Genomic DNA, 18624 nt, shown 5'->3' on the forward strand with positions numbered 1-18624 from the left:
ACAGCTATTTTGTACAATGTCTTAACTTTCTTAGATAAGTTATTTTTATCACTGGCTCCACGAAAGCAAGATGAAGTTTTTGTGACCCAAAATGTACTTATTGCCAACCATTTAAGAAATGTCCCTTTACCCATCTACTACTATGCTTTTTTGCAGATTAAAGGAAAAAACCCACACCATTTTAATATATCAGGATGATGTTAATTTGGTACCTACCTCATCCTTGTCCATAACACTGAATGTGTAGATAGTACTACCCTTCTGCAGGTTTTCAAACACAGATATATCATAAGCTGCTTGATTAAATTCTGGCGGGTTATCGTTGACGTCTAGTATCTGCACAACAACACTTGTTGTGGCGCTGAGACTTGGCTGCCCTCCATCTGATGCCTCCACGACTACTTCAAATGTCTTTGAGGTTTCATAATCCAGCTGTTGGCTCAGGCTGAGCTCGCCTGTGGTCAAATTGACAAGAAACACTGGCGAGGAGGTTGGAGGTTTCTGGCTAACGATTCTATACTTCACGAGAGCATTGGTCCCAGCATCCAGATCAGTAGCAGATACCGTATACAGTGCCCTTCCGAGGACTTCGTCTTCAGGGACAGATATTTTGTATTCACTTGATGAGAAGACTGGAGGGTTGTCATTCACATCGTCAACAATGACTGTCAAATTGAGCGCTGTAGACAGCACGGGTTGGCCTTGGTCACTGGCAATCACTGTTAACTTGTAGAAGCCTTGTGTTTCTCTGTCCAATTTCTTTTCCAGCAAAATTAATCCTGAGGAGTCAATGTCCATTTTTCCTTCTCCACCTTTCAGATTATAAACCACTAACCCGTTAAAACCCTCATCCGCATCCACAGCTGACACGCTGGCAATACTAGGTCCAGCTGGCATGTTCTCCGGAATGGTAATGGTGGTGGTGGTTATACCAAACACAGGACTGTTATCATTGACATCCGTAACTTGGAGAAACACTGCGGCATAGTCAGTAGTATTTCCATCCGACAAGGAAATGTTTAGCACATAATTATTCTGGGATTCATAGTCCAGTTTGGTTTTTGTCGAGATGGTTCCGTTGACATCGATGTCGAATGTAGCAGATTCCGTCAGTACTTGAAACGTAACTGGTACATGGGGATTTAACGACTCATACTTTACCTGTAAGGTACAGCATATTATCCATAAGTGAATTCAAACCAATAAACTACAGTCTAGAACAGAATAATGATTTTAACGATGCTTGAACTTATTTTACTGATTTTATTCATTAAAATAAGAATCAAGCCACAATATACACAAAAATACCACTAAAAAGGACTGCCTTTTGTTGGAACATCACTAATACAGAAATGTGAATACGTATAATGCATCGTACAAATAACAGACTGCATTTTAACCTTGGGCTCTGTCTTTCTTTAATTGGAAAAAGTGAAAAATTAATTAACTCAGGAAGTCAATGAATCAGAACACTAAAGTGCATCATTGTCTCGCTGCTTTGGTATCAGACCTCCGGTGTGTCTTCAGAACCTGCCCCTAAGGAGCGGCGATCGCAGGGCCTCCTCCTGGTGACCTGTTTGTCTGAGCATCTCTTGATCAAAATGAGCAGCAAGTTTCAGAGCCTTCTTCGAAAATGCCTTCATGGCAGTTCTCTCCGAAGAGGTCTCTATTTCCTAGCTGTAATGCCACGGCGGTTCAGACTTGTAACCCACAGATGAGTGAGTTTTGTCTACCCTAGCCTTCGGGTACTACAGGTTTTGGAGAATGTCCAAAGTCAACAAAAGGCTAAGTGTGAAAGTTTACCTTCTGGGGTTTATTTCTGAGTCTTACTGTTTAGATTTTGCTGGGTGTTGTTGTTGGGTTTTTTTAATTATTATTATTATTATTTATTTTTGTTTGTGTGGGGTTTTTTTCACTGTTAAATGGTAGTGTAAGCCATTTAAGAATTTGCAGTGGTAAGAATAGGCTTCATGGGTGATAGGCTTCACCTGAGCATTGTGATCAGTGTGTAATGTGTGTGAAGCTTGATACGCAGAAAAGAAAACACAACATGTAGTTATCCATAACCCCAGGGGTTATGGACATCCAGAGCACATATAGTTCAGGATTTTCTTAGAGCTGTCATGCGCTGTGCAAGTGATAAAGTTGTTCTTACTCTTGCTACTTCAACAGGACTGTCTAGCTCTTCTTCCAAAGACACATGGTATGTTTTCTGAATAAACCGTGGTCTGGAATCTCCCACCGCAAAGATTTGTACTGGCACTGATGAACTTCTTGGCATTGTCCCACCTACAAGCAAAAGAAAACAATCTCCCAGCAGATGCACAAAATGCTTTCTGCCTAATAAGTTATACTTTTTCACTGGCACTGATTTTTTTTGTTTGTTTTTTTTAAGCCTTACTGCTACCACTATGCTACTGCTGGGAGGTCCTAACCAAGATCAGAGTTTATTTATGTATTGGGTGTTACACTTACAACATAGGAACCTGAACACATACAACAGTATTAGCACAGACAAAGAACGGACCGATGAATAGCTCTTGTAACTGTATTCCCCTCAGTGCCCATTTTATCCACGCAGCCATGAACTTGAAGACACAGAGTTCATCTTGACCAAAGCGGGAGGCTGAAAAACGCTTGGGCATGCTCACGTTAGCAGGAGTGGGATTCCACTCCCAGGTTACGTTTATCTCTGTCCTCATTCAGATCATGAATGTCCATTATCCGTTTAAAACAAAGAAACCCTCAATAAATATGGCAAAGGAAATGACGTTTTCCTGGTCTTCCTAAAAATTTTGTCATCTCCGTTTTAGTTTTTCAATCCCCACACGGATGTGCAAACAAAGACAAAGTTACTCATCACATTTTACTTTCAATTTTACTCCCTGTTGACTGATGGCTGAATTATAAATTCCTAGCTAGTGCCTGAATCTCTGTATTCTATGCTGTGCAACACCAGCCAATAATTAAGGAGGGTGTGAGATTTATATTATTTTGCATGTTCTCCCTACAGCCATAAAGAAAGCAGATTTAATAGCATCAGCAGAGATGCAGCAATTAATTTGGATGAATAAGACAGCTTTCTTCTTATCTTCAAACACAAGCAGGTGAAAATATATGGTATTTTTAAAATAAAGTCTTGGAACTTGTGTTGACAATGATACTTCAAGTAAAAAAAAAAACCACACCACCAAAAAAAAGCCCCCACCCAACCAAACCCACCCATCACCAGGAATAGCTCTGTTGACCGGTACTAAAATCTTGTCTTACCATCAATAGCTGTTATCCATAAGACAAAGTTCCTAAGCTCGTTGACTCCTAATGGGATTACTGTTTTTAAACTGATTTGTCCTGTAGATGTATCCAATTCAAAGTATCCATCTTCATTGCCACCTGCTAAGATAAAGCTTATCTCTCCATTTATGCCATCATCCGGATCAGCAGCAGCAACCTGGAGAAAAAAAATTATTACTTTAGTGTCTTGTGCTGTTATCAAGTAACACAGAATTGCTTATTCCTGAGTAGTTTGCAGAGAAAATCACTGAGATGATGATTAGGAATTAGTTGTGGGGTTTTTTTTTCCCTCTCATTCATAGCAAATAATAGGTCTAGATAATTTTATATATAAAAATCAGCTAAATATAGCCACAGTATAATTTGATTGTACCTTTGACTGTGTGTCTACTTCCTGTAGGATTCCTGGGTTAAACCTGCTCTTTGGTGCACACACAGAGTCATTCCGGAAGCGAGAGTGAAATCCCGCCCCTGTGGAACTCATGTGAACGACACCAAGTTTGTGTCTCAGAAAGCTTGTGTCATAGTAATTCCAAAGTCACTGGAGGTAGACTGTTGAGGAGTTTACATCAGGAGCCATTAAAGCTTTGATAGTCACTCCCTATAGATCTCAGCAATTTTTATCTTGGTTTCCTGTTTTATTGGGTTAAATGGTATACTGTCTTATAAAAAGTACATAATGTCTAAAAATTATTAACAATGCTTCAGCTTTCAGCAGCCTTTCAAAAATATGATTATTTAGATTTCTGGGCTCTAACAACATCCAGCTTTCATTAAACACCTTACGACAACTCAATCCAAGAATCCTGTTTTCTGGCTTAGGTTGGTAGAATTCAGGATGTTGCACAGCATCTAAGATGAAGAATAAAAATCCTCTATCATTTTTTCCCTGACCTAGGATACAATGAGAACATCCAGGACACTGTGATTACGGCACATCAACAGGTGTAAGCTTTTAAAGGAAAGGTGGGTGGTTTCTGACCTCGGAGGAGTTCCAAAAAGATCCCCTATTCCATAGGACCGCTACACAAGTCCAGGCAAGGACTCACGCATACATTCAACCCATTAAAATGGCATTTTAACTTAGCACTTCCCGTACCTGAAGAACGGACATTCCTGCAGTCATGTTGATGAAAATGTGTTGTTTGTAGGGCGTGCCTCTAAAGGCCGGGCTGTTGTCGTTTTCGTCCAGCAGCAATATGTTGATTGTAAAGTGTGCCTCATTGTAAGGTGGCGAATGATCCCTAGCAGTGACCTTGAAAAACGATGCAGTAAAATGACTGCTTTGCTCAAATGCATGTTCTATAAGTAGTAAGAGGGATAAATGACAATTACTGGTTGAGTAAACTGTATCACTACTGGTATTTCCCTCCAGATAGTCTGGTTTTGAGTCTTCAAGTAAGCGGCTCATCCTTGTCAGAATCAGCTTCTTGCCAGGACAGCCCAGATATCACCTGTTTGCTTCGGGTTGCTTTGGAAAGGAGTAGGCTTATTTTTAATACCTGTAGGCGAAAAGATGGTGTTGTCTCCCTATCCAACAGCATGGAGTTCCCCACAGTTAGGATCCCAGCTTGACTTAGCTGGAAGGGACTTTCAGCTTCACCGAGAATGAATGTTCCCTGGAAGCCTCCCTGCAAACAGTAATGATATTTGTCATTAAATAGGACGATCACTGAGCTAGTCCCTTAGGGCACTTGCTTATTTCCCTCCTGGAGAGCATTTAATTTTCTGGTTTAATTGAGGTTGCAGTTTAAAAGGGAGAGGAGCAAACAACGTGGAAGAAAGAAATACCATGCAGGCTGAGGGCAACTTGCAGCTTTGTGTCCGTTTTGCTTTTCTGCCCTTTCACATTTATGCAAAACAGAGAAGTTTCAGAGACAGACAAAATTTGTTCTTTGGCTGCAGTACTCTACCCCTTAAAGATGTGAAATTAAGTTTGTTTTGCTTAAGCATATTTAGGTATTCAGGGAAAAAAAAAGAATCTATAGCACTATCCACTACACATGTGTAACAGACAAGCATTTTATACTATATTTCAGAAGTGCAGTATTTGTAGCAACCATAACAACATTGTCATTCTACCTCATCTTCATCAACAGCCGTTACTCGAAGAACTTCCATCCCATTTGGGAAATTTTCTAGAATTGAGATATTGTAACTTGATTGTGACAACACTGGATAATTGTCATTCACATCTTCAATAGTGACCACCACTACTGCGTCAGCTGTTTTGAAAATATTGTCTTGCTGAGTTGCCTGGAAAAGAGAGTTTGTAGCTGTAAATTCCACACCCTGATACCACTGAGCTGTTCCAGATTAACAGAAGGAGATGACATGATTGCCTATGTTCAATAAATGATGGGGTTTGATATTTTGCATCTTAAATGGCAGGATGGAGCCTTGATACCAACTGCCTTTTAATATTACTATGAGAAATACTCTTAAGAGCAACATGGATTCACATATTACTGTATGAAATTGAGACGCTGAACTCTAAACAATCACTACCTGAATGCCCACGACAAGATATGGACATTCCTCTCTGTCAACTGCCGTCTTCACTTCCAACAGTCCGGTGTCTGCATTGATGGAAAAGGTGTTGCTGTAGGCTGGGGGTTTCACTGAAAAGCAACAAATTGCAGTAGGTTAATGACAATGAACCAGAACAGCAAGTCTGATCTGTCCTTTTTATGACTGTTGTCTTCTCAGCCATAGCAAAAATGAACAGATATTCCAGATAAAATCCTTTTTTTCTAACACACTGTCATGAAAACAATTCTGAGAAGATGGACTGACACTTCAAGGGTCTCAAATCAAGCATGTCATGAGCTTTTAGCAATTTTGTCATAAAGATAAAAAGATCCTGATGGAATTGATCTCTCTAGATGGCCCTGAATGGAAATCCTTTGATCAAACAGAAGACTCTAAGCTAACTCACACTTTGAATCAGTAACCACTTCTTGAAGGAAGGTTAAGAACATCTAAATATTTTGTAAATAGTTGGACACTGCTACAATGGCTGAAATTAAGCCGATTTAGCCCCCAGAGCAGCACCGCCGTGAAGATGTATGCAGTTAAGACGCCTTCTGACTGTACGCTGCACTTCATTATCATTCTCTTCAGTAATGCAGACAACATAAATTACTATGTGACTGTCGAGAAGAAAATAAGGGCTCTTACCTAGTTTGATGCTGTAAAATACTTTTTCATTTATACCCGTGTCTCCATCTTTAGCCATTATGTTCTCTGGGAGAATAGCCACAGGACCCACCTGAAAAAATATATTAACTTGATTAAGTTGAAAAATACACACACAAAATTTCATTTGTTCATTAGGTCACAATTTTGATCAAATAAACAAGAAACACGTATTTAATCACAGGGATCCAGAAGAAATTCTCTCTGCTATACAATTTTTACAGAGGAAGACAATGACCAGAATATTTGATGGACACATTGTGTTCGAGAAACACCAGACTATGAAGCAGTAGTCACTGTTGGAATTCACGTTAAGAACACTGAATGTTTCGGTTCCATTCCTCTCCTGGAAAACAATATGCAGGTTTCCACTGCAGCCTTAACAAAAAGAGTCATTTATTTAAAAGATAAAAGCTTCTTAGAAGATCTACAATGGTTTCTTACAAACAATTAGCGATGAACTTCTAACAAAATGGACAACAAAGGTACAACATCAAAAGCACATGTGGTTTAAAATCTGTTAACATGAAGACAACGATCAATAGGGGTAATAAAGAAGATAATTATTTTAAGTTTAGTGGATTACTCTAGTAATACTACAGTGTAATTTGCTATTGTCAATATATACAGGAGCCTGAGTTAAACAAATACGTTCCACCCAGAATTTCCACCCTATATTGAAAAAAAATTACAATATAATATTAACCACAGTTTACCATTCAGAGTTTTATTTTGCTTACTTCATTGTAATGAAGTATGAAGGAATTACAATATTTATAGCTAACCAGGCAGCCAAATCTGTGACTGATGGGTAGCCAACCGCCTTTCTTCAAGCTGACAGCAAAAGCCCTGGTACAACATCTGTTTAATCTGGGCTTGGGGTTTTTTGGGGGAGGTTGAGGGTTTTGTATACCTTTTTGTTTGTTTGTTTTCCAAACACAAAAGAACCCTTTTCTGTAGCAGAATGTTTTATGCCTCATATAATACATGGCCTATTTACCTGGTACTTGTAAGTGTACAGTTGTTAACCTGACAATTCACCAGCTAGCACAAAGCAGAGCAGCCCCCCATCTTACAGTGCTCAGAGATGAAGAATCCTTGAGAGAAAAGCACTGCGGACAGGAATTTACATTCACAGCATTCAGAAAAAAGCTTTTACCTGGTTTTCACTGATTCTTCCATTGTACACTGATTGACTGAAATAGGGATTCAACGTATCGTAATCTTGTACTTTAATTAGTAACGATGCAGTATCATTGTTGCTTCCATATTTTTCCTACATCCCAAGAGAAGGAAGAAAATAAGGAACATTGTAGTGAAAGAGCCATTTCTCAGTGGAAAATACAGCAGAATATTATTATATGTGCTTTGTAGCTGCTTTGATAGCACCTCCCAGTACCTGTATGGGCTACAAGGAAGCTGGGGGGACTTTTTACAAGGGCCTGTAGTGACACGACAAGGGGTAATGGGTTTAAATTGAAAGTGGGGAGGTTTAGATTGGATATCAGGAAGAAATTCTTCCCGGAGAGGGTGGGGAGGCACTGGGACAGGTTGCCCAGAGAAGCTGTGGATGCACCATCCCTGGATGTCTTCAAGGCCAGGCTGGATGAGGCTTGGAGCAACCTGGTCTAGTGGAAGGTGTCCCTGCCCATGGCAGGGGGTTGGAACTGGATGGGCTTTAAGGTCCCTTCCCACCCAAACCATTCTACGATTATTTCTATGATTTATAGTTTCTAAGCATTTTTCACCTGAGAACTCTCATCCTGTCAGATTTTGGCATTTCTAGAAATCCAGTTCCAGTACTAATACTATCAAAAGATAAAACGAATAACTAAGAACAATGACATGAGGCAGGTGTTCTGCAGTAGCACACAGAATAGTTCACTTGGTGCAGCTGTACTGTTTGCTAGATACCACGACAACAGTGGCAAAATTACTTCTTTTGAGTTTTAAAAGGATTCGAAGGCAAATACATATTCAAATCTCAAAAAAGACACACAAAAAGACTGCAGGTGGTGAGATGCAGCAAAAGTAAATCTGCCAGAATGAATAGGCAAATATATGTTAGAATGGTGGAGAATAAATGCACATACTTAAGGAAACTTGGGCTGGTATCCCAGGGGAGGCTTAAACAATGGCTCTAATATTAGGAATGTGCTACTTCATCTGCAGTATAAGCCAAGATGCAGACACAACTTTTGGCTTGGGAAGTCCCTAAGTTGTTATAACAAAGGAAGTATTCATTGTACAACTATCATAGTTCTCATTCTTCTTTTAATTTTCATCATACCTTTGCTTGGACTGTTAAATTGAAAAGGTTGATCTTGTTGTAATCCAATGTTTTATTCACCATGATGTTTCCATCTCCTTCCCTTATATAAAAGTAATCAGAGTTTGGACCCTGTTAAATGAATAAATCATATCTTTTACATGATTAACAATGAAACACATCTTCTTTCCCCTTAACCACCTTTATCTTTGCACTATTCTTCATAAGGGGCCAGGAATCTCTCAAACACCACCATTGGAAAGGAAAATGCTGATCCTCTTCAACACATTCCATTGCCTCTGCCATCTGTGCCATTAGAGTTATCTGATTTATCTCATCCTGTGGTCAATAACTACAGCAGACTGGGTGAATGGCATCCAGCTATAAAAGGAGCAGAGACAGCACGCTCAGATGTGAAGACCTCCAGTGCAGACACCTAAAGTCAGTTGGAATAATCATACTGCAGGTGGCTCACACATACGCTTCAGCAGGACATCAACAGAAAATCAAATATGGACCTTAAAAAGGGGGAAATTGCTTCACACCTGCTTCTAGAAGGGACCACTGAGTTCCTCTGCTGTAGTGGAAGAGCACCACGAAACACGTCACACACGTTAAGAAACAGGATTCGGGGCTCGCTGCATGCCGGTCAATCCTGTGGCTTAATTTCTAATTTTAAATGGTCTTTCTGATGCTGGCATTTTGCAGATTAGTAATAGTAATGGGACAGTACAAGACAGCATCCTCCCAGGCTGTAGTTCGTATGAAACCTCGGCTGGTGTTCACAGTCTCTGACAAACAAAGGGCACTCACCCAAAGACTGTAAGTAATGAAGCTCAACTCAGGCGAGAAATCTTTATCGACAGCTTTCACTTTGATAACTGTGGAATTTATTGCAGCTACCTAGAGGAAATAAAGACCAAATGCTCAGTCGTGAGCCCCTTTTGGTATCCCTCCTAACTTCTGGCAGGAAAGCTGTGCCACCTCCTTAGCATATGCAAATTCCTGCCCATTGCCGTTTCAGGTCGAACGCTTCTTCTTCACCCCACAGTTCCAGCTGTACATGCAGCCCAGCCATTCCCACACCACGCCGAGGTGTAGAAAAGTCCCCCAAGAGTGCGTGTGACAATTTAATATGAGCATGATCACATCAGAACCTCATATGTTCAGTCCCCAGGAACTAATTTTAAAATACCACAAGAAAAAAAATACTAAAATTTGCCATAACCCACCTCTGATACTGAAGCATTGTAGTGAGTTTGTTGAAATTCTGGGGAATTGTCGTTTAAGTCTTGTAGGGCTACGTCCCGTGCATTCTCTATCTCATTCGTCTGCGTAAGGGAAGCAAGAGACACGTTAGGAATGACAGCAGTGAGGGAGCAGAATACTGCTAACTTTTAATTTCTTCATGTAAAATGGGATCGTCAAAGAGACACGGCTTCAGTTCTAAAAACTGCAATGAGAAGTTAGACTACTGTTTCTAATAATGGAGTAGAAAGCTTATGAAAATATTTTTAAATGAACTTTTAAAAATTTACCCTAGGTTTTCAGTCAACAAAAGCACTCATTCCAATTGGCACATTTAAACAAATTTATCTTCTACAAGGTACTCTAAACCCCCTGCATCACATCTTTAAATGAAATAGTATTTCAGAAAATAATAATTTGCATTAAACTTAGACAAGAAATGCAGTTGACAAAACATGTCTTTACTTACCATTCCACTCCTTTGGCAAACAACAGCATAAAAGAGATGGTTACTCTACAAATTTAACAAACAAACAAATGAATAATATTATCTGTGAACTCCTAATATGATTGCCAAAGAATGTTTGTGTCAAAATTATACAAAACAACTTCCGGTACTGGAGTCCTCAGGTGTGCCACGCCGAGGTGGCTCAGAACAGGAGCACACTTCAGCTATTTTTGTCACTTTGAGATGCTGTACCCAAACACACTGCTTATCATACCTAGCAAAGTCATTACAGACTATTAACTGTAAAGCTAATTTGGCATTCATCTACAGCTGGTTTCTAACTGTCCAGGTCCACCATCCATGTACCCGACTATTATCCCTGACAGAATATTGACAGGGAATAGAGGAATGTGTGTAAGAAGCATGAGAAGTGTTTTAAGCCATCTGGAAAATATCCAGTTGAGAAATACGAATGTGAAAATTGTAGATACATTTTTATCAGAATTCTTGATTGTAACTGGTTTTTAAAAATATGTCTGGTTCAATTCTGTCAAGTACGCTGCTACTCTGCAATAGTACTCGTCTATCATAGAATCATAGAATCACAGAATGGTTTGGGTTGGAAGGGACCTTAAAGCCCATCCAGTTCCAACCCCCTGCCATGGGCAGGGACACCTTCCACTAGACCAGGTTGCTCAAACAAACAGGTCTAACAAACAGCCTCCGCTTACTCCGTACAACTACACCATTTCCACGTTCAGAGGCAACTCCAGCCTGGAGAAACATTCATATCGCTTTACAGATTCCTGGTAGTCCTGCAGAGCAAGAACGGCGCAGGAAGAAGGACCTATCCTTCTGCGCATCCACCCCAGGGGCCGGCGGATCCACGCAGGTGTGAAGCTAAGCACCCGTGTAAACAGTCATATGAAGAAGGATTGCCTTCCACCAATTGCGTCTGCTCAATCCCACTTTGATGCAGTGTTGGATGGTACCGAGAGATGAGCTTTAAGCAAAGCGGCAGCGATCATAACGGCATACCGACAACTTCCGTTACAGCTGACAGCGCATGACTAGGAGAGACCCTGTCTGACTGTCAGTTCCCAGGCAAGTTTACAGCTCCAGGGAACTGAAGACATTTAGGAGAGATCACTGAGAGGCAGATACTGAAGTCTATGCTGCTCCTTCTGATGAGTCAGTTTTTGGTCATAGCAACTTAAGTCTTAGTGCAACTTTTTTTTCCCCACCTCTCAATAAAACCTTTATATCTCTGTTTTACATGCAGTGAAAATAATACCTCAATAATATCCACATCCAGGGACATTCTCGTCCTCACTGTAGCATTATTAGATCCAGAATTATATATTAGCTCCACATACGACAAGTGTTCGGGGAACACATATTCTTTTAATTTCACATTCACATTGGGTGGGATATCTGTAATCCATTCGATATCACCTGTAAGAGAAAGCATAATAGATTACTTTATGGAAAAGAAATCCATAGTTTCATTTCACACGGATTGACAACTAGATTACTGATTACCTCTTGGTTACATTTGATATTATTTTGGCATTACGAGCTAAACAGTGAGACCTGTTCAAGTCCCCTTAAGCACAAGTGTATTGATACCTTTTTAAAACCACCCAAACCCACTTTTTCCAAGATATTCACACTCTGAAACTATATGTCCAGAATTAAAAGGCTTGGCATAATTTACACCATTTTCTGGAAATAGCTTTATGCTGCAAAACTTTTTTTTTTTCCCCCACATTTTAGTGTGAAAATGCAATCAAAGCATAACCAAAGTCAGGGAATGTAATCAAAATCAGTGAGAGGCTGATTTTGGGCTGCATGGGAGGAGATTCAGTATTTTCCACAGACAAGGGCATTTCGCATCTCTTAGTTGAATTGATCAAGCAGGGAGAAGCCAGTGTGGATCTGGATTCAGGCTCAGGGTTGTTTCAGTTTTGGTTTGGGCACAGAATGGTAAGCGCTTGGCCTCTCCTTTAATCTGTTCCAATACATACAGAATCCTGAAATACAAACCGATGCAGCCTTTGAATAATTTTGAATGTGATTTCCTACCACCATGCATTTAGGAACTGTTGTCTTGAAAATATTAAAACTCATTATTTGTAATTATCACGACTCATATAAGACTACATGTAATTTCAGCAGTGAGTGTATTACTCGCGTGGTTAAAGGCCAAATCTGGTTTTGAAAGTGTGCTCAAAATGTATCCTTTTAAACCACCCATCTTGGTGTTACTGGCAATTTTATTAAATAAAGTTATATTTAATACCTTATTTAATAATTAGATACCATATCTAATACCTTTATTACCGTAGTCATATTATAAATATATTTGTGCTTATTAAATAATACTTATTTTCTCATGGAATACATTGTCTGGATGGCAAATCCTTAATCCAAAACCCTCCAAAAACTTTCCTGAACATCCCAAATTTTTTGCACGATCTTCAGGAAACTTGCTGGCTGTGTTTCTTTCTTATGCCACTGGTTTTATACCCCACCATTACTAATTTAGGCTAGAAAACCCTTTATATGACTGCCTCATCTCTAATCTCCACACGCAGACTCTTGGTGTTGGTCTAAAGGGAGGAAACCTTGCCTTCTCCCAACAGCAGGGAGTGTCCGGAACGCCGTCAGCTACCAGCCCATGGATACTGGACTATGATTGTGTGTAAGGAGAAAGTCCAGCCAGATGGCAGCAAGCACAGAACAACCAGGCTGCATCCCAGGGACACAGCATTGTGTGGTATCACAATATTTAGTGTGTAGTGTTGAAACTGTTGGAAGAAAACATTCCAAGAAAACAAAAACCATCTTTGCCTGCTGATATCCTAATCCTCCATCCAGAGATGGATATATTCAGGCAAGAAGTATCAAGCAGCTGCCTAATAGACAGCATTCCATCCAGCAGAGAGAACCTAACAAAAAGGAAGTGCTTGGAAAAATTGAAGCTGGTTGCCCCTCTTGCTTATTCATTATGGGTATGTCAGCAGGTACAGTCGTACCCGTGACACACACAAAGGGCCAAACTTCTTGCTGATGGCTTAAAAATTAAACGAAGAGGAATCAAGGGGAAAGGTGATTCTTTTTCGCTCCCCATGCAAGAGTCAGACACGGCAACTATGCTCCTACAGCTTTGAAAGCAACGTTTCAACAGTGGCTGTTAAAAACCCCTGCTCTGTGTCATACCCGTTTTCTGTATCTCGCTGAAAGCCAGGAGCAAGGAAGATTGCCCGTGGGCAGTCGCTACGTGCCTGGCGCACGCCTCCCTGAGATCCTAAGGGTCGTAACGTATCCTGAAGGGAACGCTGTGGCCGTATCCTAACCCTTTCCCTCGGGAGACGGCTGTGTACCTGTGAGGCAAGTCAAATCCTGATGGCAGGGCTGTCTGTTACGACAGCGTAGTCACAGGCCAGATCCCTACCCTTCAGCTAACAACAGTGACCTCTGGTTAGTGGCGGGAGGAAAGGAGGATGGAGTTATCCCCTGTACCGCATCTGCAATGTGAAGAGCAGACACCACTACTGTCTATTCCTCTCCCGCACTGTGCCCTCTTCCCGTCACTGTACTTCTCCCAGCGTGGGATTTGGTCTCCGAGGCACACTCGCATTTTGGCAGCGAGGCGAAGGAAGCGTGGAAAACATAGGGATAAATGAATGTTAACCCTGCTGGGCTGCGTGAATTAAACAATCGAGTAATACAGAGTGTGCTACACGAACAAAGAAAGCTGGCATACAGAAGGCACGGACCCTGTAATTCCCTGTACTGCTTGTTCCTCGGCACCCCACCCGCCCTCCCCACTGCCCCAACAAACCCAAAGGGGCTTTCCGAGAGGGCCCTGACTGAAACAGCGCAGACCCTCGGAAGCAGAGCGGGGCTACGCTGGCAGTGGTTCCCTCGGATGCAGGGGGGTAGGGAAGAGATCCGCTCCTGTGGGCTGACTGGACAAGGTGAACTATAAACCTCAGTTTTTCTGTGCTTGTGGCCTTTCCCTTTGCCTGCTCCGTCTATTCAGATGCTGCGGTACTCGGATCAGGGGGTTTTGATTTGTGTATTTATTTATTCTACACCAAGCACTATGCCACATAGGCAAGCTGCTGCATCCAGCCATACAGACTATTGTAAATCAATTAATAACACAGATTCATTAAAAAAATCCACAGACTACGTGAAGGATTAAAGTACTATGTGCACTAGGGAGCAAATCAGACAATTCTAGGGTAGAATCACGATTTTACCTGTGTATTCATCCAAAAAGCCTGACAGCACGAGGGGGTTGGGTGATGTGTCACAATTTATACTTGTGGTTTCTAAAAAGAGAAGGAAAAGTCATGTACAAACGACTCAGAGGGACTGTTTTCAGGAACAGTACCAGGTAAAAAAGGTTATGCTATATAAAACCAGAGGCACACACTAGTTCATATTAAGCTAAAGGACACTGATCGTGGTGGCATATTGACATTTTCAGGGTTTAAAACAATACAACATTATAGGGAGTAGGAAAACATGCATGTCTTGGACCCAATCTATCCTTTCCCGAAAAAATGCCAGTGAGGAACTTCAGAAATTAAAAAACAGCTATCAAAAAAAGGTGTGAAAATGTCCAGCTGCTGAATTGTCTTTCCCCTGTAGCTTGACCAGACTGAAACTTGGGCTTTATTGCCTGACGATAATGGATCACCGATCATTAATTTCCTGCTGAAACCTTCCTGTGGAGATCATAATCGAAACTAGTTTTGTACCCTGGCCTCACAAAGGTTTGCTCCTCCCAAGAAAAGTGTAAACATAAAGCTATTCACCACTGAAATGTTAGCAAGGACCCAAGAGCTTAGGGTAAAGGCACACTGACAAATTGAAATTTAAAATGTAAATTTAAATTGAGTTTTAATTCAATTTGAATTAAGTTTAAATTGAAAGTGGGGAGGTTTAGATTGGATATCAGCAGAAAATTCTTCCCAGAGAGGATGGGGAGGCACTGGAACAGGTTGCCCAGAGAAGCTGTGGATGCCCCATCCCTGGAAGTGTCCAAGGCCAGGCTGGATGAGGCTTGGAGCAACCTGGTCTAGTGGAAGGTGTCCCTGCCCATGGCAGGGGGGTTGGAGCTAGAAGATCTTTAAGGTCCCTTCCAACCCAAACCATTCTGTGATTCTATGACAGATTTACCTGAAATTTATTCTCCCCAAACTTTTAGAGAAGTTGGCACTTTTGAATTATACTTTTTCCTGAGAAGTGGTTTTCATAAGTGGTTTGTTGTATCTCAGTGACCTCTCTCTACATTTTCTCTGTGTGATAAAAAGTGACAGACTTCTTTCTAGATCTGCAAACTAGACACAGAAATCCAGAAGACCCCCAGATTTTCCTCCTTCCCTGGCCACAGTTACACAGCAAAGCTGGCACAGTGCCATCTATTCAACTTGGGTGGTCTTACGTGGGTTTGCTCCAGTGCTAGGAGTGTCCCCGCTCTTCTCCTGGCCACCCTTACCATATATTGATCAACCTGGTCTAGTGGAAGGTGTCCCTGCCCATGGCAGGGGGGTTGGGACTGGATAGGCTTTAAGGTCCCTTCCAACCCAAACCATTCTGTGATTCTGTGATTCAAAGTGACAGCTGGTAAAAGACGCAGCAGGCTATTTTTGCCTGGCTAGGCAAATACCTTCATATCTGCAGCACTCTCCAGAATCTCATTTATAAGTGAGCAGCGGACAGATGTACACACAAGTAACTGAACAAAACCCCAAAGAATACTTCTCCAGGCAGCAGCTGCTGGTTAGGGGTCTGAATGGCTTCCTCCATCTCCAAGTATTCAAAAGCCTACTTTGGAAAGTAGGGCTCTGAACTACTGAAAAACATTAAAAAACTGGAATCTTGGACGTAGTTGAAATGTTCCATCACCGTTGAATAATAACTCAATAATTAAATGAAAACTCTTGTTGCTTTTTTCCCCAAAATAGAAAAATGCCCTCAGCCATTCCTGAAACCTTGGGAGCCATCAGAAACACAGGCAAGACACCTGAGCATTTTCACTGTTGTGAAGATTCTCTAGGAAGGCTGAAGGACTAAAATTATATGAAGACCACATCAAGGTTAGGCTCACAGACACGGTTCCTACTCCCAGATTCAGCTAATGTGTATGGCATGGTTTTCACTTTCTGGAAGCTCTCCCCTCAGTACAGCAAAGAGAGCTTTCAGTGGGGTCCTTATCCCTACAGCAAATTCCAGATGGACAAATGACAACCACTCCAAACTCACTTCTCACTAATGAAAACCCACCGTACAAACCAGAGCAGTGTTTTCCCACTTACAATCACTGAGCCCTTGGAAGTCCACAGACCACTTCCAAGGCCACCAAGAATGCTTGCTTAGATGGTTTTTTATCTTTTTTTTTTTAATCAGATCAATGTATTTCTAACTTCTAGGATTGTGATTTAAATAAATTTAATAAATTTAATTTTGTTCAATTTCAATAGAAGCAGGTACAGGCTCACAAAAGTTTATATAAAAATTCTACTTACTTTGTGCATCGAGACAGGTGATCGTTACCCAACCGATCAAAGCAAAAACCAGAGATCTAGGTAGTGCCATGAGCACTGCAGAAAAAAAATCCTACTGAAGGCAAAAGCAGGCGGTCGTTTCTCAAATACAATATTTGTAAAGAATCATTTCATTTGCCATATCATAAGGTAGTTATCTTGACAAATGCTTCAGTGAGAACAAGGCAAAAGCCCGGAATAAGCCTTTGACAGCAATCCACCAACTATATAACATGCTTATCGTTTTCAGCTTGTGAGATCAAAGTCCCTTTTGGGCAATAAAAATAAGCCAACAAGGAAATATCATTTTTTGTGTTAGAGTACAAATAACAAAGTCTATTTTTATTTTAATATTCAACATAGAGATGAGAATAAATAAATCCGCAGGATGTCCTGACCAATATGAGAGAAACCTACATATTCCCTGGGAAAAAAAAAACCCTAAAGAGTGTGTCAAAAGGCAAAGGGGCCAGCATTGCCCCTTTTGATCTCATGGTGATGGCAGAGTATCTCCTCGTAACTCTTCCACGAGGAGTAAGTGCAGAATTCTGGTTGAGAAAACAGTAGTTACTGTTTGATGCCATGAAAGCCGACCCACCTGAAGCGTGCCTAGTGTTTTATACATAGTATACGTCGAAAATAGGTATAGCAGGCAGTTAAAACATTTTACTTCAGTGAAGATTCCTGCAAAACCAACCCAAGTACACGAAAAGCTTGCAGAGAACTTTCAAAGACTGCAAATGGTACAACTAATCAAGCGCTTTGTTTCCATCATTTGGAGGTAAATATACCTTTGACTCAAAGGAGGAACTGATGACGCAGGAAGGAAACTGCTACCAGACCAAGGTCCTTTCACGCTTGTGCTGCTATGTTTTGTCACCATGGATACTGAAGTAATTACTATACTCTCAATGAAAATGCAAATCTCGATAAAATGACATAAACCAACAAAAAATAAAATTATCATTGTGCTTTCCTAGCCTTACATCATTGAAATGGAAACGTGGGAGCAATTCAAGCAGAAGCGAGTAAAAGGAATACTGGAAGAAGTTGAATCGTGAGCACCATCTCTTTTGAAGAGAGGCCACAACCAGCCATGATTTTGCATTCAGCAGCATCATTACTGGAGCCAGTTGTTTTTACTCCCCTGCCCGATTGTGCCCTGCATCCACGATGACCGGGCCTTAGAAGGCTGTGTGGCAAAACACAGCAGACACCTGTGTGCACACAAAATACCTCCTGCAAAGAAGGAATAGCGGTTTCCTGATCTCATGCACGCAACAGCATCACATACCTTTGTGCTCTTACAGCCACACCAGATGCTACGTAGCTGATACTTGTACCAAAAAGTTCTTCTAGCAGCCAACCCTCTTGACCACTGGAAATATTTATGTGCTGGAACCTTGATCCACTAATGCAGATTTGCTTTTGGCTATTACAAATCACAGTGAAGGCAAAGCAGCTTGAACGTTTTCTGGGAGCCATGCTAGCAAGGGGCATCCCAGGGAGCTGGAAGTTCTGTGAATGGAAGGGCCATGAGGATAAAACTCCAGATCTCCCTCGTCATCTACGTGGAGGCAGTCTAGAAGCTGAAGGTAGGCCAT

General features: G+C 41.1%; 1 protein-coding gene across 1 annotated transcript; it reads right to left on the reverse strand.

Annotated features, from left to right (window-relative positions):
• Positions 1-216: 216 nt before the first annotated feature.
• LOC104509695 (protein dachsous-like) lies at positions 217-18624 on the reverse strand (the record flags this gene model as incomplete). Its single annotated transcript, XM_010151726.1, has 16 exons — positions 18555-18624; positions 14729-14800; positions 11752-11912; positions 10479-10523; positions 9994-10092; positions 9575-9664; positions 8783-8893; positions 7652-7768; positions 6475-6565; positions 5803-5915; positions 5377-5550; positions 4797-4925; positions 4394-4549; positions 3271-3451; positions 2156-2289; positions 217-1161 (listed from the first exon to the last, which is right to left on the reverse strand). Coding segments are annotated over exons 1-16 (2688 nt in total), but the record flags the coding sequence as incomplete, so codon positions are not given.

Source organism: Eurypyga helias, unplaced genomic scaffold (genome assembly GCF_000690775.1).
Source record: "Eurypyga helias isolate BGI_N326 unplaced genomic scaffold, ASM69077v1 scaffold3295, whole genome shotgun sequence".
Taxonomy (NCBI): Eukaryota; Metazoa; Chordata; class Aves; order Eurypygiformes; family Eurypygidae; genus Eurypyga; species Eurypyga helias.